Raw genomic sequence first — 15,112 nt, forward strand, 5'->3', positions numbered from 1 at the left:
CCAGGGAGAAGCTGCAGTGGACACATACACCCCTCCCATCCCCACACACATGCACACTTACTCTACTTTATTTTTGCCTAGTCCTTGGGCTCCAAGTCAGGGTCTGGATACTGTTCCTGAGCTTTTTTTTTTTCCCCTCAAGGCTAGTAGTACTATACCACTTGAGCCACAGCTCCACTTCTTGCTTCTTCTTAGAGATGAGTTTTGTATATATTCCTGCTAGGTCTAGCTATGAATTGCAATACATAAAACCATCACTTAACCCAAGGCAATCAATTTATTGTAAAATATCTGATCACTTACTGTTTGGTATTGTACTACAGTAAAATCTTTAGGTCACTTACTAAGATAGTTATGGGGCACACTCAGGTCCTACGGGATCAACATTCTGAAAGAAGCCTGACATACTCCTAGGATGTGCCTAGCCTCTGAGCCAGCTCTTGAAGTCCACACACTTGTGGATGGGTGTAGGTTCAGGTATGAACCAGCTATTTTAGGTTTCCTGGGGTTTTATTGATGGAATATACCACCATTCCCAACCAGGGCCACTCCTCCTATAATTTACTCCTCAGATTAGGAGAATACAGAATTATCCTTGTTTCTTGATGGCTGATGTTCTTAGGCTTAAAAGCAATCTGACCAGTACATCAATAACCCAGGGTGAGGGTAGTCTATCATTATCAATATACAGATTGGCCTTATTGTTGGAAGTCACTGACTGCTGTGGCTTGCATCACAATAGAAAATGCTTCTCACAAAAGCTAAGGATGACTTCATTCTCCATGGCTCTAAGAAATAAATTATCTGTAGCAGGTGAGTTTCCTTGGTCATCACAAGGGCAAGAAGTTAAATAAATTTTGCTACATTCATTAGAAATTTGGACTGGGGTATCTGATCCCAATGTAGAACAATTTAGGTTTTCATATTTTATGGGATGGGTGGAGATTTATCTTCAGAAAACCAGTCCTTGAAAGGTAGCTGGCTTGCTGTCTTAGGGTTTTCTCCTGTGACCGAGGACCCCCCAGGCCTGGCTGAACATTCAATAAGACTCGTGGATGACCATAGGTATTAGAGCCCTGGCAGTGACATGAACCTTTATGGCTATATATTTTAGAAGTTGTTCCAATTAATGTTTCTTTTCTTTTGGTAAACTAGCTTGGCTTACACTATACATGACCTTTCACATTTGTCTAAACTCACAGACGATACCAAGAGTGAATCCCAGTGTTTACTGTGGACATAGTGTGACCACAGGGCATTACCACAACTGTACCACTCGGGTAGGGGGTGACAATAATCAGGCAAACTGGGAGACATCTATAGCTCAATTTTGCTGTGAACTTAAAACTCCTCTATAAGAATGAAGCCATTTAAAACACTTAAAAAAGCAGGAGAAAAAAATGAATAAGTGAATAAAAATGTTTGGAAAAACAATGAAAAATGACACTGGTATAGTCTATGCACTAGAAAATAGCCTTCCCTCCCTATCTTTCACTTTCAGCACTTACTTCATGGCAGTGAAGTAAGCAGTGTTTCACTGTCTCACCATCTCTCATCTCTCTTATCTCTGTCTCCTCCTGATTAGGTGAAGTGGGTTGATCAAGGATGCTGGAGACCCAGATGAGATAGCAGATTTCTCACCTTTGGTGTGAGTACCATGTAATGGTTAATGAGATAGCGGTGACTCATATTAAATATGTAGCAAGGTCAAAGTCAAAACAGATCTGTCACACTGTGGTCTGGAAAAGGCAGTAGCCAACATTATTAGCACAACAGAGCACATATTAAAATCATTAAAGAGATAGAAGTTGGCTTACCCATGCCCAAGACATTTATCATGACTGGGGGTGGGTTAAGAGGGGATCATAGAGCACAGCTCATTCTACCAGAGCTCAGTCTCAGGGCAGGTCCCTCCGCTGGGTATCCAAGTGCATGAAGCTCAAATTCGGCTGTTAACAGCAATTTCAATGGCCTCTCCGATGCTTTATAAACTCACTGTGTGGTTTATGAAACCTTTGGGGGCCATGCTATAAGGTTTGTGGTATGAAGAAAAGGACATCAGCTTCCTAAAGTGCTCAATACCTAGCCAGGGGCAATTAGAGTTGCAGAGATGCTGAAACAGCTCTCAAATGTACCTCAGTCAGCCATTACTACGTTGAGGAAGGTTTTTACAGGAAATCACCCTTGGAAGTGGGGTGGAGGAGGAGGGAGGACTCATTTGTGACTCATCTCCTGTGGGGGTCTGTCCTGTGTGTTCCCTGGAGGGAAGCAGTCCCTCTCTCTGCAACTTGTACATACTAATAACAGGAATTCTAACAGTGAGTGAAAAGCTCAGTGCTGGTGACTCTGGCCTGAGCCAGAGTCTGAGATCTGACAATTGCAATTCAAAGCCAGACCTAGCAGGAATACACATGAAACTCATCTCTAAGAAGAAGCAAGAAGTGGAACTGTGGCTCAAGTGGTATAGTACTACTAGCCTTGAGGGGGAAAAAAAGCTCAGGGACAGTATCCAGACCCTGATTTGAAGCCCAAGGATTAGGCAAAAAATAGAGTAAGTGTGCATGGGGGCGGGAGGGGTGTATCCACTGCAGCTTCTCCCTGGTCATCCAGGGAATCAGTCTTCTACAGACTTGCCTTAAGAGCTGCTGTGTAACCAGCCCTCTGTTGGGTACTAGAGAAGGCATTTTTAAAACTTTCCCTACCACAAGACCTTTCCCCCACTTAGCTGAAGGGTGGATTGTGCACATATAGAAGGTAAGGGCCCACACTCATGGTGGAGAAGCTGTTTTCCTTCCTTGGCCTTTACTCTTCAACCTGTCACAACTCAGCTTCAGTCTCTAATGATGCGTTGAAAGCCATCTGGCAAAGGTCACCTTTTATGCTTCTTGAATTGTGAATGAAGTATATGGATTTTGTAACCAGTGAAGGCTGCATTTAACTGATCTGGACACTAAGTGCTCCTACCATCACAGTGGTGGGTTGGGCCTTATTTCCAGACAGACCTCAACATCACCTGTCCAGCTCTGAGAAGCATTCCATTCTGTTCAGGGTCTTCAGGCTAGGGGTGTTTGTACAATGTGCACCCCTAAAGACTCTACTCTTGAAATGAACATGCTGTAAAACAACCTGTGGTCTGAGTACACTCAGCATACATCACAATGAGCCTTGCTGCCTGAGTTCACCACCATTCCCTCTCTTCAACCTTGGTCACTGATCTGTTCCAGGTACTCAAGGCCCTATGTAGTCATGAGTTAAGAGCAGGTGAGTAACAGGCTGGCAGTTTACCATCTGACACAGAAATGGACCCAGAGTGAAGGAGTGTGCAGCAGTCTATACATGACTCCAAGAGGAGAGGCCAAGAGCCCCTGCATTTAAACTTCTCCTAGCAAAACTACTAACAATGTAATGTGTTTAAAGACAGAGAAAAACATGGAAAAGGAAGCATCATGGCTCCTCAAGAGCCCCAACTCACCAATTTCGGTGCCCTTCCCTAGAGTGAAGGTAATGCCACAGCCCTTGAGTCCATCTTCTGCGTCCGTTTCTATGACAACATAGGCTGCTGAGTAATCAGGATCCGTGTGCTGCAGGTGTTTGGAAGCCGAGAGTACCATGAGAATGACACGAAAGAATAGAAAAATGCAACCAGGTTGCTGGTAGCTCCCACCTGTAATCCTAGCTATTCAGGAAGCTCAGATCTGAGGATCACAGACTGAAGCCAGCCCAGGCAGAAAGGCACATGTCTTTATGATCTTCAGTTAATCAACAAAAAGCTACAAGTGGAGGTGTGAATCAAGAGGAAAAGGGAAAAAGCTAAAGGAGAGTGTCAGGGCCCTGAGTTCAAGCCCCAGTACTGGCATAAAACAACCAAGAATAGAAATTGTAATGAGGACTATGCAAGAAGGGCCCCAATCATATGTGACAATTAGTAGAAACCAAAGTCAATCAGGAGTTCTGAATAGACCAAGAGAAAGTGCTCATAAAGGTTCACATTGGTCCCTTGGTTATTTCATATTGTTATAGTATCTCACTTTGTTATCTGATATATTGAATTTATTTGTATTTGGTTATTTGAAATTTGATAGGGAAGGGGGGAAAACCAAGACGGGTGTGGGGTGTGGGGGGGGAGGGAAATGGGTACCAAGACATGTGAAAGGGTATCAATGTATATGAATTAATGCACCTTTTATCTGGCAAACATCATGTAACCCTTTTACTAATTACAATAAAAAATGCAAAAAAAAAAAAAGGTTCACATTGGTTTTATAAGTATAGTATACACATTTGGGGATGGGACAGGATTGAACCCAGGACCTTGTGCATACTAAGCTCAAACTCTACCACTGAGCTGCACTTCAAGCCCTAAATGAATGCTCTGTTGTTAAAGGAGGAATGACATTTTCATCTGAGTTGTGGAGGCTTGAGTTTATGGCCAGCATCTGGTCCACTGCTTTGGGCTGAAGGTGGCAGGGCATCACAGCACAGAAATATGAGGCAGAGCAAAGCTGCTCACCCCAGGGCTGCCAGGAAGCACAGAAAATGCATGTACGAATCTTCACACCAGTTTACAATGATTTTGAAAACCAGTATTCAGCTCAATTCTGAATTTTTCTGTTGTTGGGGCTGCTATGCTGGAGGTTAAACCCAGGGCTTCACAGATGCTAGACAAGTACTCTACCATTTGAGGTATGCTCCCAGCCTTTGTAAAAATTTAAAGTTTTTATTTGTGCCAGTACTGGGTCTTGAACTCAGAGCCAGTGTGCTTAGCTTTTTCATTCAAGGCTGGCACTCTGCCTCATGGGCCATACTTCCACTTTCAGCTTTTTGCTGGTTAATGGGAGGTAAGAGTCTTACAAACTTTCCTGTCTGGGCTAGCTTCAAAATTCAAATCACAGCTTCCTGAGTAGTTAGGATTACACATATGAGTCACTGGCACCTGACTAATTGTTTTTTTCAGACAGGGTCTTGCCACTACTTTAAGGCTGAAAATCTGTGGGATCAAGGGTAGGCGTGTCTCCAGTCTTCTCAGGAACACTATCCAACATCACTGACGGCTAAGAGCACAGACTCAGAGCTGAAGCAGAGAACCCCCAGGAGCTCACAGACAATGAGCAAAGAAGAACAGTACTGATAGAGATGATCACGGGTCAGCTGGACTATGAGCTCACAGCTGTGGACCTTTCTGAGAAGTGCTAGGAAGCAAGCAACTAGCAAATACCTGCAGGGCAAAGCACCTCTTGTTTTTAACAAGGCCAGTAAGAAACCATAATAAAAAGCCCACATGTGCCAGTCCATTCCTATAATCCCAGCTACCTGGGAGATGGGGCTTCATCTTGGTTTAAGACTAGAGCCCTAGAAAAAAATTAGAACACTCCCCATGTCAACAAACAAGCTAGGAACAGTGCTTCACTTCTCAGCTACACAGGAGTCATAGCATGTAGTTTGTGGTCCAAGGTGAGTCCAGGCCAAATGCAGTACAAGACCTTACCTGAAAAATAACTAATGTGCATAAAGAGCTGGGTAGAATGCCTGCTTTGCAAATGCATGGTCCCAAGTTCAAATGCCAATACCACCAAATGGGAAAAAGAAAAATCCTAAAAGAAGCTTTAAGAAATTATAAGGTCAAGCCAGGCACCAGTGGCTCATGCCTGTAATTCTAGCTACTCAAGAGGCTGAGATCTGAGGACTGAGGTTCAAAGCCAACCCAGGCACTAATGTCCTTATTTCCACCAGAAAACTGGAAGTGGTGCGATGGCTTAAGTGGTAGAGCGATAGCTTTAAGCTAAAGAGCTCAGGGACAGCGCCCAGGCCCCTGAGTTCAAGCCCATGACCAACAAAAAAGAAAAGAAAAGAAATTATAATGTCAGTTTCAGGGCTCTTTCCAAAAGAAATGTTCTGCTTCTCATCAGGAAGGCTTCCTTTCCTGCTGACTGCTGAGAAGCAGGGATGTGCTGAGCCCAGCACTCCTTAAAGGGGAATGAAGCCTTCATGTGGAAAACTGCCAAGTGGCATTCTACACACAAGGCTCTGAGTATCAGCACAGCACACTCACCTCCCTCCTGAAGAGCAACACTCAAGTGTTTATGAACTTGTAACACAGCTATCAGATGTCCCCTCATCCAGAGTTCATACACTAACATGTACCCATAAACAAATTCCATCTCTTAAACTTGCCCAGGTGTTAAACTTAACACCTGACAAATTCAGTCAAGTTCTGGTTACTCAGTCCTGCTTCAATATCATTAAATGCAAGGAATAATGTGCTGACCAGGACTGGCCCTTCTGTCTTGCGAGCATTTTCTGTGTTGGGTTCTACTGAGGCACTCATTTATGTATCTGAAGTGGATACTAATGTCCCAGTGTACAGATGAGTCAACCAAGCTTGCTAAAATTCACAGGGGCAAAGGCAGTTGTTCTCAGTTAGAACTTTGGATTTTATAAGTTGGTAAAATTTCAGTTATTTGGAAATCCACAAAGAATTATGATGGGATTTTCAAAAGCAATTTTCCATAATAGAAGAAAGGATATGTAGAGTTTACAATGCAGGATAAAGTGTGATACTAGTACAGAAAATTTCACAAAATCTCCTCTCAATCCATAGTGGGGCACAATAAGTGAACCTGCTGTCCTAGTTTTGTGGGGTTAGGATTGAGAGAATTATAGTTCCAGGTCAGTCTGGAGAGAAAAGCTGGGAGATCACATCTCAACAGAAGATACTAGATGTAGTGGATCACACTGGTCATTCCAGCTAAGATGGGAAGCAAAAACTGGAAGCACTCACCTAAGCAAGAAGGGAGAGTCTATCTCGAAAGAATAAAATAATCATATCCCTGTAATCTGAGCTACTCAGGAGTAGTTGAGATCTCAGGATCATGATTCAATGCCAGCCAGAGAAGAAAAATGTGAGTGTATCTCCAATCCAGCAAAAAATGCCACACTGGAGTCCTGGCTCAAGAGGTCAAGTGCCAGACTTGAATAACAACAACAACAACAAATGTGAGCAAAAGCACAAGACCTTAAGTTTAAGTCCTAGTACCACTACCACAAAAAGAAAAAAAAGATAGCTAACACACACACACACACACACACACACACACACACACACACACACACACACACACACACACACACACACACACACACACACAGAGAGCCTGGAGGGAGGCATGGCTCATCAAACAGAGTTCCTGCTTGGTAAGCGACTTTGAGTTCAAACTCCAACACTGATGTAAAGAAAAACAAAAGGGGGGGGGGGCTGAGACAGGAAGAGGGAGGGCCCAAGTAGAAGAATGACATGTCCTGGCTTCAATTCTCCAGCGCTCACATACACACACATACAGGGGGAGTGAACCCCTGGCTAAAAGACATTATTTTGCATTCAATACCTTCAGCATATTCTGAGAGGGCTATAGCCTACAAAAACTTCAGGTTCACCGGGAAACAGAGAATGTAATGAACACCAGTTTGCTCTCTAGCCAGTTTTGGAAGTAAAAGCTGACACTGTGATTTAAGAATCCCTGGTATCGGGGCCGGGAGTTTGGCCTAGTGGTAGAGTGCTTGCCTAGCATGCACGAAGACCCGGGTTCGATTCCTCGGTACCCCACATACATAGCAAAAAGCCAGAAGTGGTGCTGAGGCTCAAGTGGTAGAGCTCTAGCCTTGAGAAAGTCCAAGGACAGTGCTCAGGCCCTGAGCTCAAGCCCAGGACTGGCAAAAAAAAAAAAAAAAAAAAAAAAAAAAAAAAAAAAAAAGGTCCCTGGTATCCTTCCTCCCTTCCTTCTATACATGCACTGCATTTCAAGACAACTTTACTTTTCACTTAGTATAGCTGTCTCACCGGTGGAGGGTAAGGATCCAGCACCAAGCCCCATAGAAACACCTGCTGCACTCAAGATATCTAGGAAGCACTGCTTACACATTTGGGGAGACAATTGAGGAAGGGTGGGAAAAGAGTTCCTCTAATCTTCTTGGCTTCCATCTCTGTCTAAACACACACACAGCTGACATGCCTCCGTCTCTCTGTTAATTGCACGAGGTTGTGAACTTGGGGCCTTGCACTTGCTGGGCAGGCGCACGAGGTTTAGAACTCAGGGCCTTGGCACGCCAAAGGCCTAACTCGACGGTGGCAAATCCTTTCGAACAAGCGGGTGGGCACAGGAGTCTCGGGCGAGCTACTCGGTTTTTTGTTTTGTTTTTCCATTTCACGGATGGACCCTCGAGGCCCAGAGAGCCTGGGGTCTTCCTCAGGCCACACAGCAGGGTGGGGCGGGGAGGCTTCCGGGGGCGCCATTCCGGTCGATGCCCTCAGCTCCCCGCCAGGGAGCGTCCAGGACGCCGCTCGGGGTGGCGGGGAGCTGCGCTGAGCAAAACCCACTAGTTGCACAGCACACCTTCCACCCTTTCCAGAAAGCCCAGGCACGGCAATCGCGGGCAACGAAAACAAGAGCGGGAGGGCGCGGGGCCCCCGGCTGTTTATTTCCTTCGGGACTAGAGGTGGCTTCTGGGCCCAGCTGCACCGGACCGGTGAATACCCGCCGCGGGCCTGGGCGTCGACCCCGGGTGGTTGGTCAGTGCTTACCATGGCGTCCGAGCCGTGGCCCCTCAGCGACGTGGGGAAGCGCACGTCGCGAACCGAGAGCCGGGAGATCCTGCCGCGAACCATGTCGTCAGCCGCGCGCACCCCAGGCACGGGTCCCGGATCTCAGCTACGCTGAGGGACCTCGAGGCGGGGGCGGGGCCTCCCAGGGCGGGGCGTCGAGCGGAGGGCGATGATTGGGCGTGCCGCGAAGGGGGCGTGGCCGCGACCTGGACGTGACCTTGCTGGGGCTACCGGCGCAGATCGGAGCTCTGCCCCTACCAGTATGATCCTCTGCCACTGCGCTGCTCACAGTGCGTTCCACCAGGGTCTCAGTGGACGCTGGACGAGAATGAGGCACCACATGCAGTCTGCATCTCACATATATTAGCCTTCTCAGGGTCTGAAAGCCTTCTTTCCTTTCATTTCCTTATCTATTCCCTCCCTCCATCCCTTTCATTCTTCCTCTCCCTATTCCTCTCCCTTTCCTCCCTCCCCGCTCCTCCTCCTCCTTTTCCTCTTCCTTCTTCCACTCAGGGTTAGGCAGGCTCTCTGCTGCTAAGCCACTATTCCACTTCTGCAGATTATTTTTAAGATGGGGGTCTCGATTTCTCTCCTTGTGCATTTGGAAATTGTTTCCTTCCTGCCTTTTCTGGGATGATTGACGTAAAGCAACGTTTCTGTTGAGATGGAATCTTGTGGACTTTTCTGCTTCAGCTGGTTTGGAAGCTTAGTCCTCATTTCCCAACTAGCGAGGTTTACAGGTGTAAACCACTGAGTGCTAGTGCCAGGCTCTGGGAAATTATTTTTAATACAATTTTTATAACTTTAAACAATAATTGCTATAAAGCTCTTTATCAAGTAGTTAATCTCCATATACTACCTGTACACTTAAAATGTTTTATTGTCCTAGGAAGACTGGCCTATCGGTTTGGCTTCTTTCTGGAATTTTCATTATTATTATCACTGTTCAAAGAGATAATAATAATGAGGCTTCAATTCTATGTCAGGTTATGAGTACATACAATGTTCTTGATCAGTGGCACTGCTTCCATTGTTCTACCCAATTCCCCCTCCCATCCCTACCCTCAAGTAAATACTTCAGGTTTACACAGTGTACACTGGATGTAATGACTGCACCTGTAGAAGTTTACTTCCACGAAGTTTTAGTTGATCACTGATGGGGAGAGTCTAAAGGCTGTAAATAATATCAGTAGTATGGCGAAGAGTACAGCTGTACCATTTGCCAAACTTTCCAACAACTTGTATGAGGTAAGCAAAGGATGCTAATCCGTTTTACAGTTAACAAGAGCTAAACCTGTGAAATTCATTAATCATAAATGTGGGTTGCAAACTCCAGGCCAACAACTTAAAAGTGGGGAAGAAAAGTAAAGTTGACACAAAAAAGAGGAGAAAAATACAATAACAAATCCTCAGTTTAAAACTACATAGGCAGTAAAAGAATATAAGACAGAAATAGGCTAAAGGTATGTTCTCTCTGACATGTGGAAGTTAGATCTAAAACACACTGGGATATGGCAAATTACACAGGATTCTAGAAATTCACATACAGTGAGACCAAAAGAGGATATTCTTAGAATAGAATTATAAAGGCACAATGCCTAAGCACCTCTTCTTTATATAAAATAATACACATACTGAAATGAACTCCAAGATATGAAAACAAATGACTTTTCTTTTTTAGCTTTTGATGATTCTTTTTATCTTATACATGGTGTAGTCACATCTATATTTTCGGGAGGGTGAAGGGAGGGCACAGAACTTGAGGAAAAGAAGGTGAAAAAATGCAGCAGTAGAGTTCACTGGACTCTGATGAAAGTGAAATATACAACTCATGAGTGGAAATGGGAGGGAGGGACTGGGAGAGAATAAGGAAACAGATGACACTGTACAAAAGGAAATGTATTCATTACCTGATTCGTGTAAATGTAACCTGTCTGTACACCACCTCTATAATAACAATAAAGTAAATTTAAAAGAAATGAGCACAAAGAACAAGGAAAACAAACAGTAACAAAAATGGTATATAGTAATCTAGCACTGCCAGATGTTAGTGGTCTAAATACACCAATTGAAAGAGAGGCCCAGAAAAGAAAAACCTAGTGCTATGAAAGTGATATTAAAAAATGGCAAAAATAGATGAAAAGCAGATGGTGGTATGACTGCATCCCCCCAAATCCTTATACTGCAACTTAATCACCAAAGTGACCATGTTAAAAGCTGAAATTAGAAAATGGTTAAGCCCTGAGTGCTCTGCCTCCACAGGTGGAATAGGACCTTATGAAAGGGTTAGAGGGACCAGCATTCATCCTTTCCTCTACATGAAGGCATCGCCTTCAAGAAGCCATCTTGAAAATAGAGATCAGGGTTCTTACTGCCAGACACTGAACTGGCCAGGACCTGATGAACTGCCGAGCTTCTGGAACTGTAAGGAAGTAAGTACATTTCCTTTCTTTATAAGCTACCCAATTTTATTTACAGCAGGATGGACAGATTGAGACAGTAACATAAAGATGTACTATACTGTTACTGAATCGAGCCTACTGGATTGGAACCACAAGGTTCTTGGTCTTGTCAAAAATTGAATGACAGAAACAAGGGGCTTAACCAGAAGTAAGTTTATTAATGCAAAGTACAAGTAAAGCCCAAGTTTAGAGAAAACTGAGCAAGCTCACAAGGCAGCTGCTCCGGAGTGTCTCAAGACAAAGAAATCTTATTGGAATGTGCAGACAGAGGGGTAATTTCTGTAGAACTCCTGCCATACTGTAGGTGGGGCAGTTTTTGGCCTTAATATTCAAACTGGAAATGTCATTTTCCCTGGGCTGTTGGGCAAGACCACGTTGTATGTCATGCCATGAATTCCATTAGTGTTGAGTTTTAGGGGTAGGACCTTGCATATTCTCCTCCTCCCCCGCCATTTACAGTCTCCCTTGTAGACTGGATGACAGGTGCATGTCACCATATCTATCTTATTGACTCAGATGAAATGCCACTAATTTTTTGCCTGGGTTGGCCTGCAGTCTGAATTTTCTTCATCTCTGCTTCAGAAATACCATTATAGAATCATGGAAATATAGGCATTCAAATGTGACTATTAACACTGACAGAAAGCAGGAGTAGCTATGTTAATTTCAGGTTGAATAGATTTGAAAAGTTTTCCAAGAATAATGAAGAACACAACATAATAATAAATGGGTCAGTTGTCCAAGAAATTTAAAAATCCTGTGATGTATGTGTCCAACAACAGAATATCAAAATAAGGTAGGGAAATGTTAGAATTATCACTGATAGGTGCTGGACCTGGTTGCATATGACTGTAATACCAGCTAGCACAGGAAAACTAAGATAAATATACTGCAGTCCAGGAGTGTGCCTAGGCAAAAAGCAAGACCATATCTAAAAAATAACCAGTGCAAAAAACAACTGGAAGCATAGCTTAATAATATAGCACCTGGTTCAGCAAGAGTGCAGCACTGAGCTCAAAACCCTAGTACTGAAAATAAGAAAAGGAAACATTAAAATATACAATATTTATGGAAAATCATTTTTTTTTACAAAAAACATGCAAGACTTACACTGAACACAGTAAGTTTCCATAGTATTGTTAAGCAAGACATGGTGGTATACACCTAGAATCCTAGCAATTGGGAGACTGAAACGGGAGAATCACATGTTCGGTGCCAGCTTGTGCTACACATCAACACTTCTGTCACAAAAAATGAAATCAAAGATGGCTACACATCATTGCTTCTGTCTCAAAAACTGAAATCAGTTAAGTCTTTGTCTGTGGTAAATTCACATATCTTCTTCGGCCCAAATTTGTGCTGCATTGTCACTGTGGTGAGCTGAGTTTTTTCAGTATTTGAGATACAAGTCCATTCTCTAATCTGTATTCTGCAAATGGTTTTCTTCCCTTTGCACATTCCTTTTTCCTCTCATTAATGATTTCTAAAGGAAAACATTCATTTTGATGTAGTTCAATTTATCCTGTTTTTCCTTTGTGATTCATGTGTTTGGGTCTTAGGAAACTTTGTCTTATCCAGGTTCATAAGCTCGAATTACCACTTCCCTCCCTGAAAAGAGGTGAGAAGACAAAACAACAGGGAGTTCTCCCTCTCAGGACTTTACCTCACGCCACCAATAGTAATCCGTGCTATTCAGGAGACTGAGATCTGAGGATTGTGATTTGAAGTCAGTCTCCGACTAATATGAAAAAAGCCAGGAGTGGCTCAAGTGGAAGAATGAAGGGAAAAGCCAAGAGGGAGCTTAAGGGTCTAGGTTCAAGCTGCAGTGCTGGAACAAAGTGGGCAGGAATCATTGTTCTTTGGTCAACTCCAAGGCTTAGTATTGTATTTCTATCAGAACCATCTTGCATTTTATTTCTATAATCATTTATGCTTTAGCATGTGTGTCTATTTTTGGATTCTCACAGCCCTCCAACTTGTTCAAGTTAACTTGACCTTTCAGATCAAAGCAGAGATGGATGGAATCCCCCTCCCCTGTGATGGTCCAGTACTTCACCCAGTACCTCTGGGGTTGCCTAGTGGACTTACACTGCTCCTGCTTACCCACTCAGCTTCTGTATTTGCCACATTATTCCCTTTACTTCCACAAATGCCCATGGCTGTGGTTTTATTTTGTTTGTTCCAGTCCCGGGCCTTGAACTCTGAGCCTGGGCGCTGTCCTTGGGCTTTCTCAAACTTTACTACTTGAGCCACAGCACCATTTCTGGCTTTTTTTTTTTTTTTCCTATGTATGTGGTACCGAGAAATCAAACCCGGGTCTTTGTGCATGCTAGGCAAGCACTCTATCACTAAACTCCCAGCCCTGGCTGTGTGTTTTGAAGGTTTAAGGTAATCAAGGAGGGCCCAACATGTGCCTTAAAACCCTGAGAATTAAGAGTCCACCTGTGATGTCAGCTAATCAGGAGGCAGAGATTGGGAGCCTTGTGCTTTCAGGCCAACCCTGTCAAAAGTAAGACTCTGTGACCCACCCCCACCCCCAAGCCTGGCATAATGGTTTGAAGCTGTAATCTCAAGTTACAAAGAAGGCCATAGGTAGGAAAATCACAGTATGAGGACCATTCCTGGGCAAAACTTGGAAGATCCTATCCAAAACATGACAAACGAAAAAAATGGGCTGGAGGAGTGCCTCAATTTATAGATGCCTATCTAGCAAGGGAGGCCCACAGTTCAAACCACAGTACTGTCAAACAATGTGAAAACCAAGTACACATTTTTGTAAAAGGAAATAACCTAAAAGGATATTTTATACTGTTTCAATTAGCTCCTAACGTCTTTAAGTTTCTGGGTTTAAAAAAATTCCTTTTCTTTTCTTAGCATCTCTTACCTCACAATCTCAGTTTTTTTAATGTACCAAGTGAGTACTTCATTCTCCTATTCTGAAGAACAGGCTTTTTAGTACTTCTATCACAGGTGGCTAATTAAATTTGTGTAAATTAAGAAAACTTCAGCAAGCCTCTGATGGCATATACATGTAATTTTAGCTACTCAAGAGACTGCTCTGAGAATCATAGTTAAAGCCAGCCCAGGCAGTAAAGTGCATGAGATTCATCTCCAATTAACCACTGAAAAACCAGACATAAAGCTGTGGCTCAAATGGTGGAGCATTGGCCTTGAGCAAAAATACCAAGGGTCAGTACCCAGGCTAAGTTCAAGATCTGGTATATTCTCTCCATAGTTAAAAATCCTTCTTTTAATTTTGTGTTTACCACAACACCATAGAATTACTAATGTACTGAAAGCTTTCCTCACTTTAGGTAAAATGTTTTTGATGGCTCTAATTTGTTTTTTCAATACAGCCATGACAAATGAACTGGAAACAGAAGGCAAGTCAGTTAGATTGAGATAAGGATATTCACAAAGGGGTGGGCAATAGGCACTCATTAGGACTGGTGCAGTTAAGTTGGACTGGGCTGGGAGCAAAAAAATACCATCCTCCCTAAGGCAGAAGAAATACAGAACTGAGGTGCTACCGAAAGAGGGCTCTACAAAGAAAAATCTTTGTTAGGATATAGCCACCCAAAACTCACAGGGAGGAAGTACTTGGTTCCTTCTTTCGGGTTTCCTTTGATCTGCTGGAGCTCTTCCTCCTTGTCCTGACCCAACAAGAAACCAGGGAGCAAGAGACTTACAACCAGAAGCTGGGTGGATCTGGATGTGAGAGCAAACAATTGGAAGTGGGCAGGAATGCTTAGGGGCCAACTATTCCCTTTTCTATTAAAACAGTCTTAATATTAACCAGGGCTCTGGATGCCAATGAGAAAACCTTGCTGGTTCAAACAAATAGAGAAATGATACAGTAGAGGAAAGACAAGAAAGAGCTGGTTTTAAGGAAATAACCGTTATTGGGCACAGTGTCTATGTTTTATCTCTGTACTGGAAAGTATCCTTCGAACAGTGTAATTAGACACAAGATGACAAACATCTTCCATCTTCCAACAGAAAGCTTAGAGAAGAGCTTTACTGTGCAGTCTAATGAAGAATTACATGTGTGGGA

The 15,112-nt window shown here is 43.5% G+C and overlaps 1 protein-coding gene across 3 annotated transcripts in view; it reads right to left on the bottom strand.

Annotated features, from left to right (window-relative positions):
- The window catches only part of Enosf1 (enolase superfamily member 1), a 31,284-nt gene extending 22,603 nt beyond the window's left edge, over positions 1-8,681 (bottom strand). For all 3 annotated transcript variants that reach the window (XM_090353369.1, XM_090353368.1, XM_090353367.1), the window contains exons 1-2: positions 8,576-8,681; positions 3,473-3,581 (exon numbers count right to left, since the gene is read on the bottom strand). In XM_090353369.1, coding sequence (XP_090209495.1) covers positions 3,473-3,581; positions 8,576-8,659 — 193 coding nt within the window. In that variant the 5' untranslated portion in view covers positions 8,660-8,681. The remainder of the gene's footprint in view (positions 1-3,472; positions 3,582-8,575) is intronic.
- Positions 8,682-15,112: the final 6,431 nt, after the last annotated feature.

Source organism: Megascapheus bottae, chromosome 19 (assembly GCF_031878675.1).
Source record: "Megascapheus bottae isolate mThoBot1 chromosome 19, mThoBot2.hap1, whole genome shotgun sequence".
In the NCBI taxonomy this organism is placed as follows: Eukaryota; Metazoa; Chordata; class Mammalia; order Rodentia; family Geomyidae; genus Megascapheus; species Megascapheus bottae.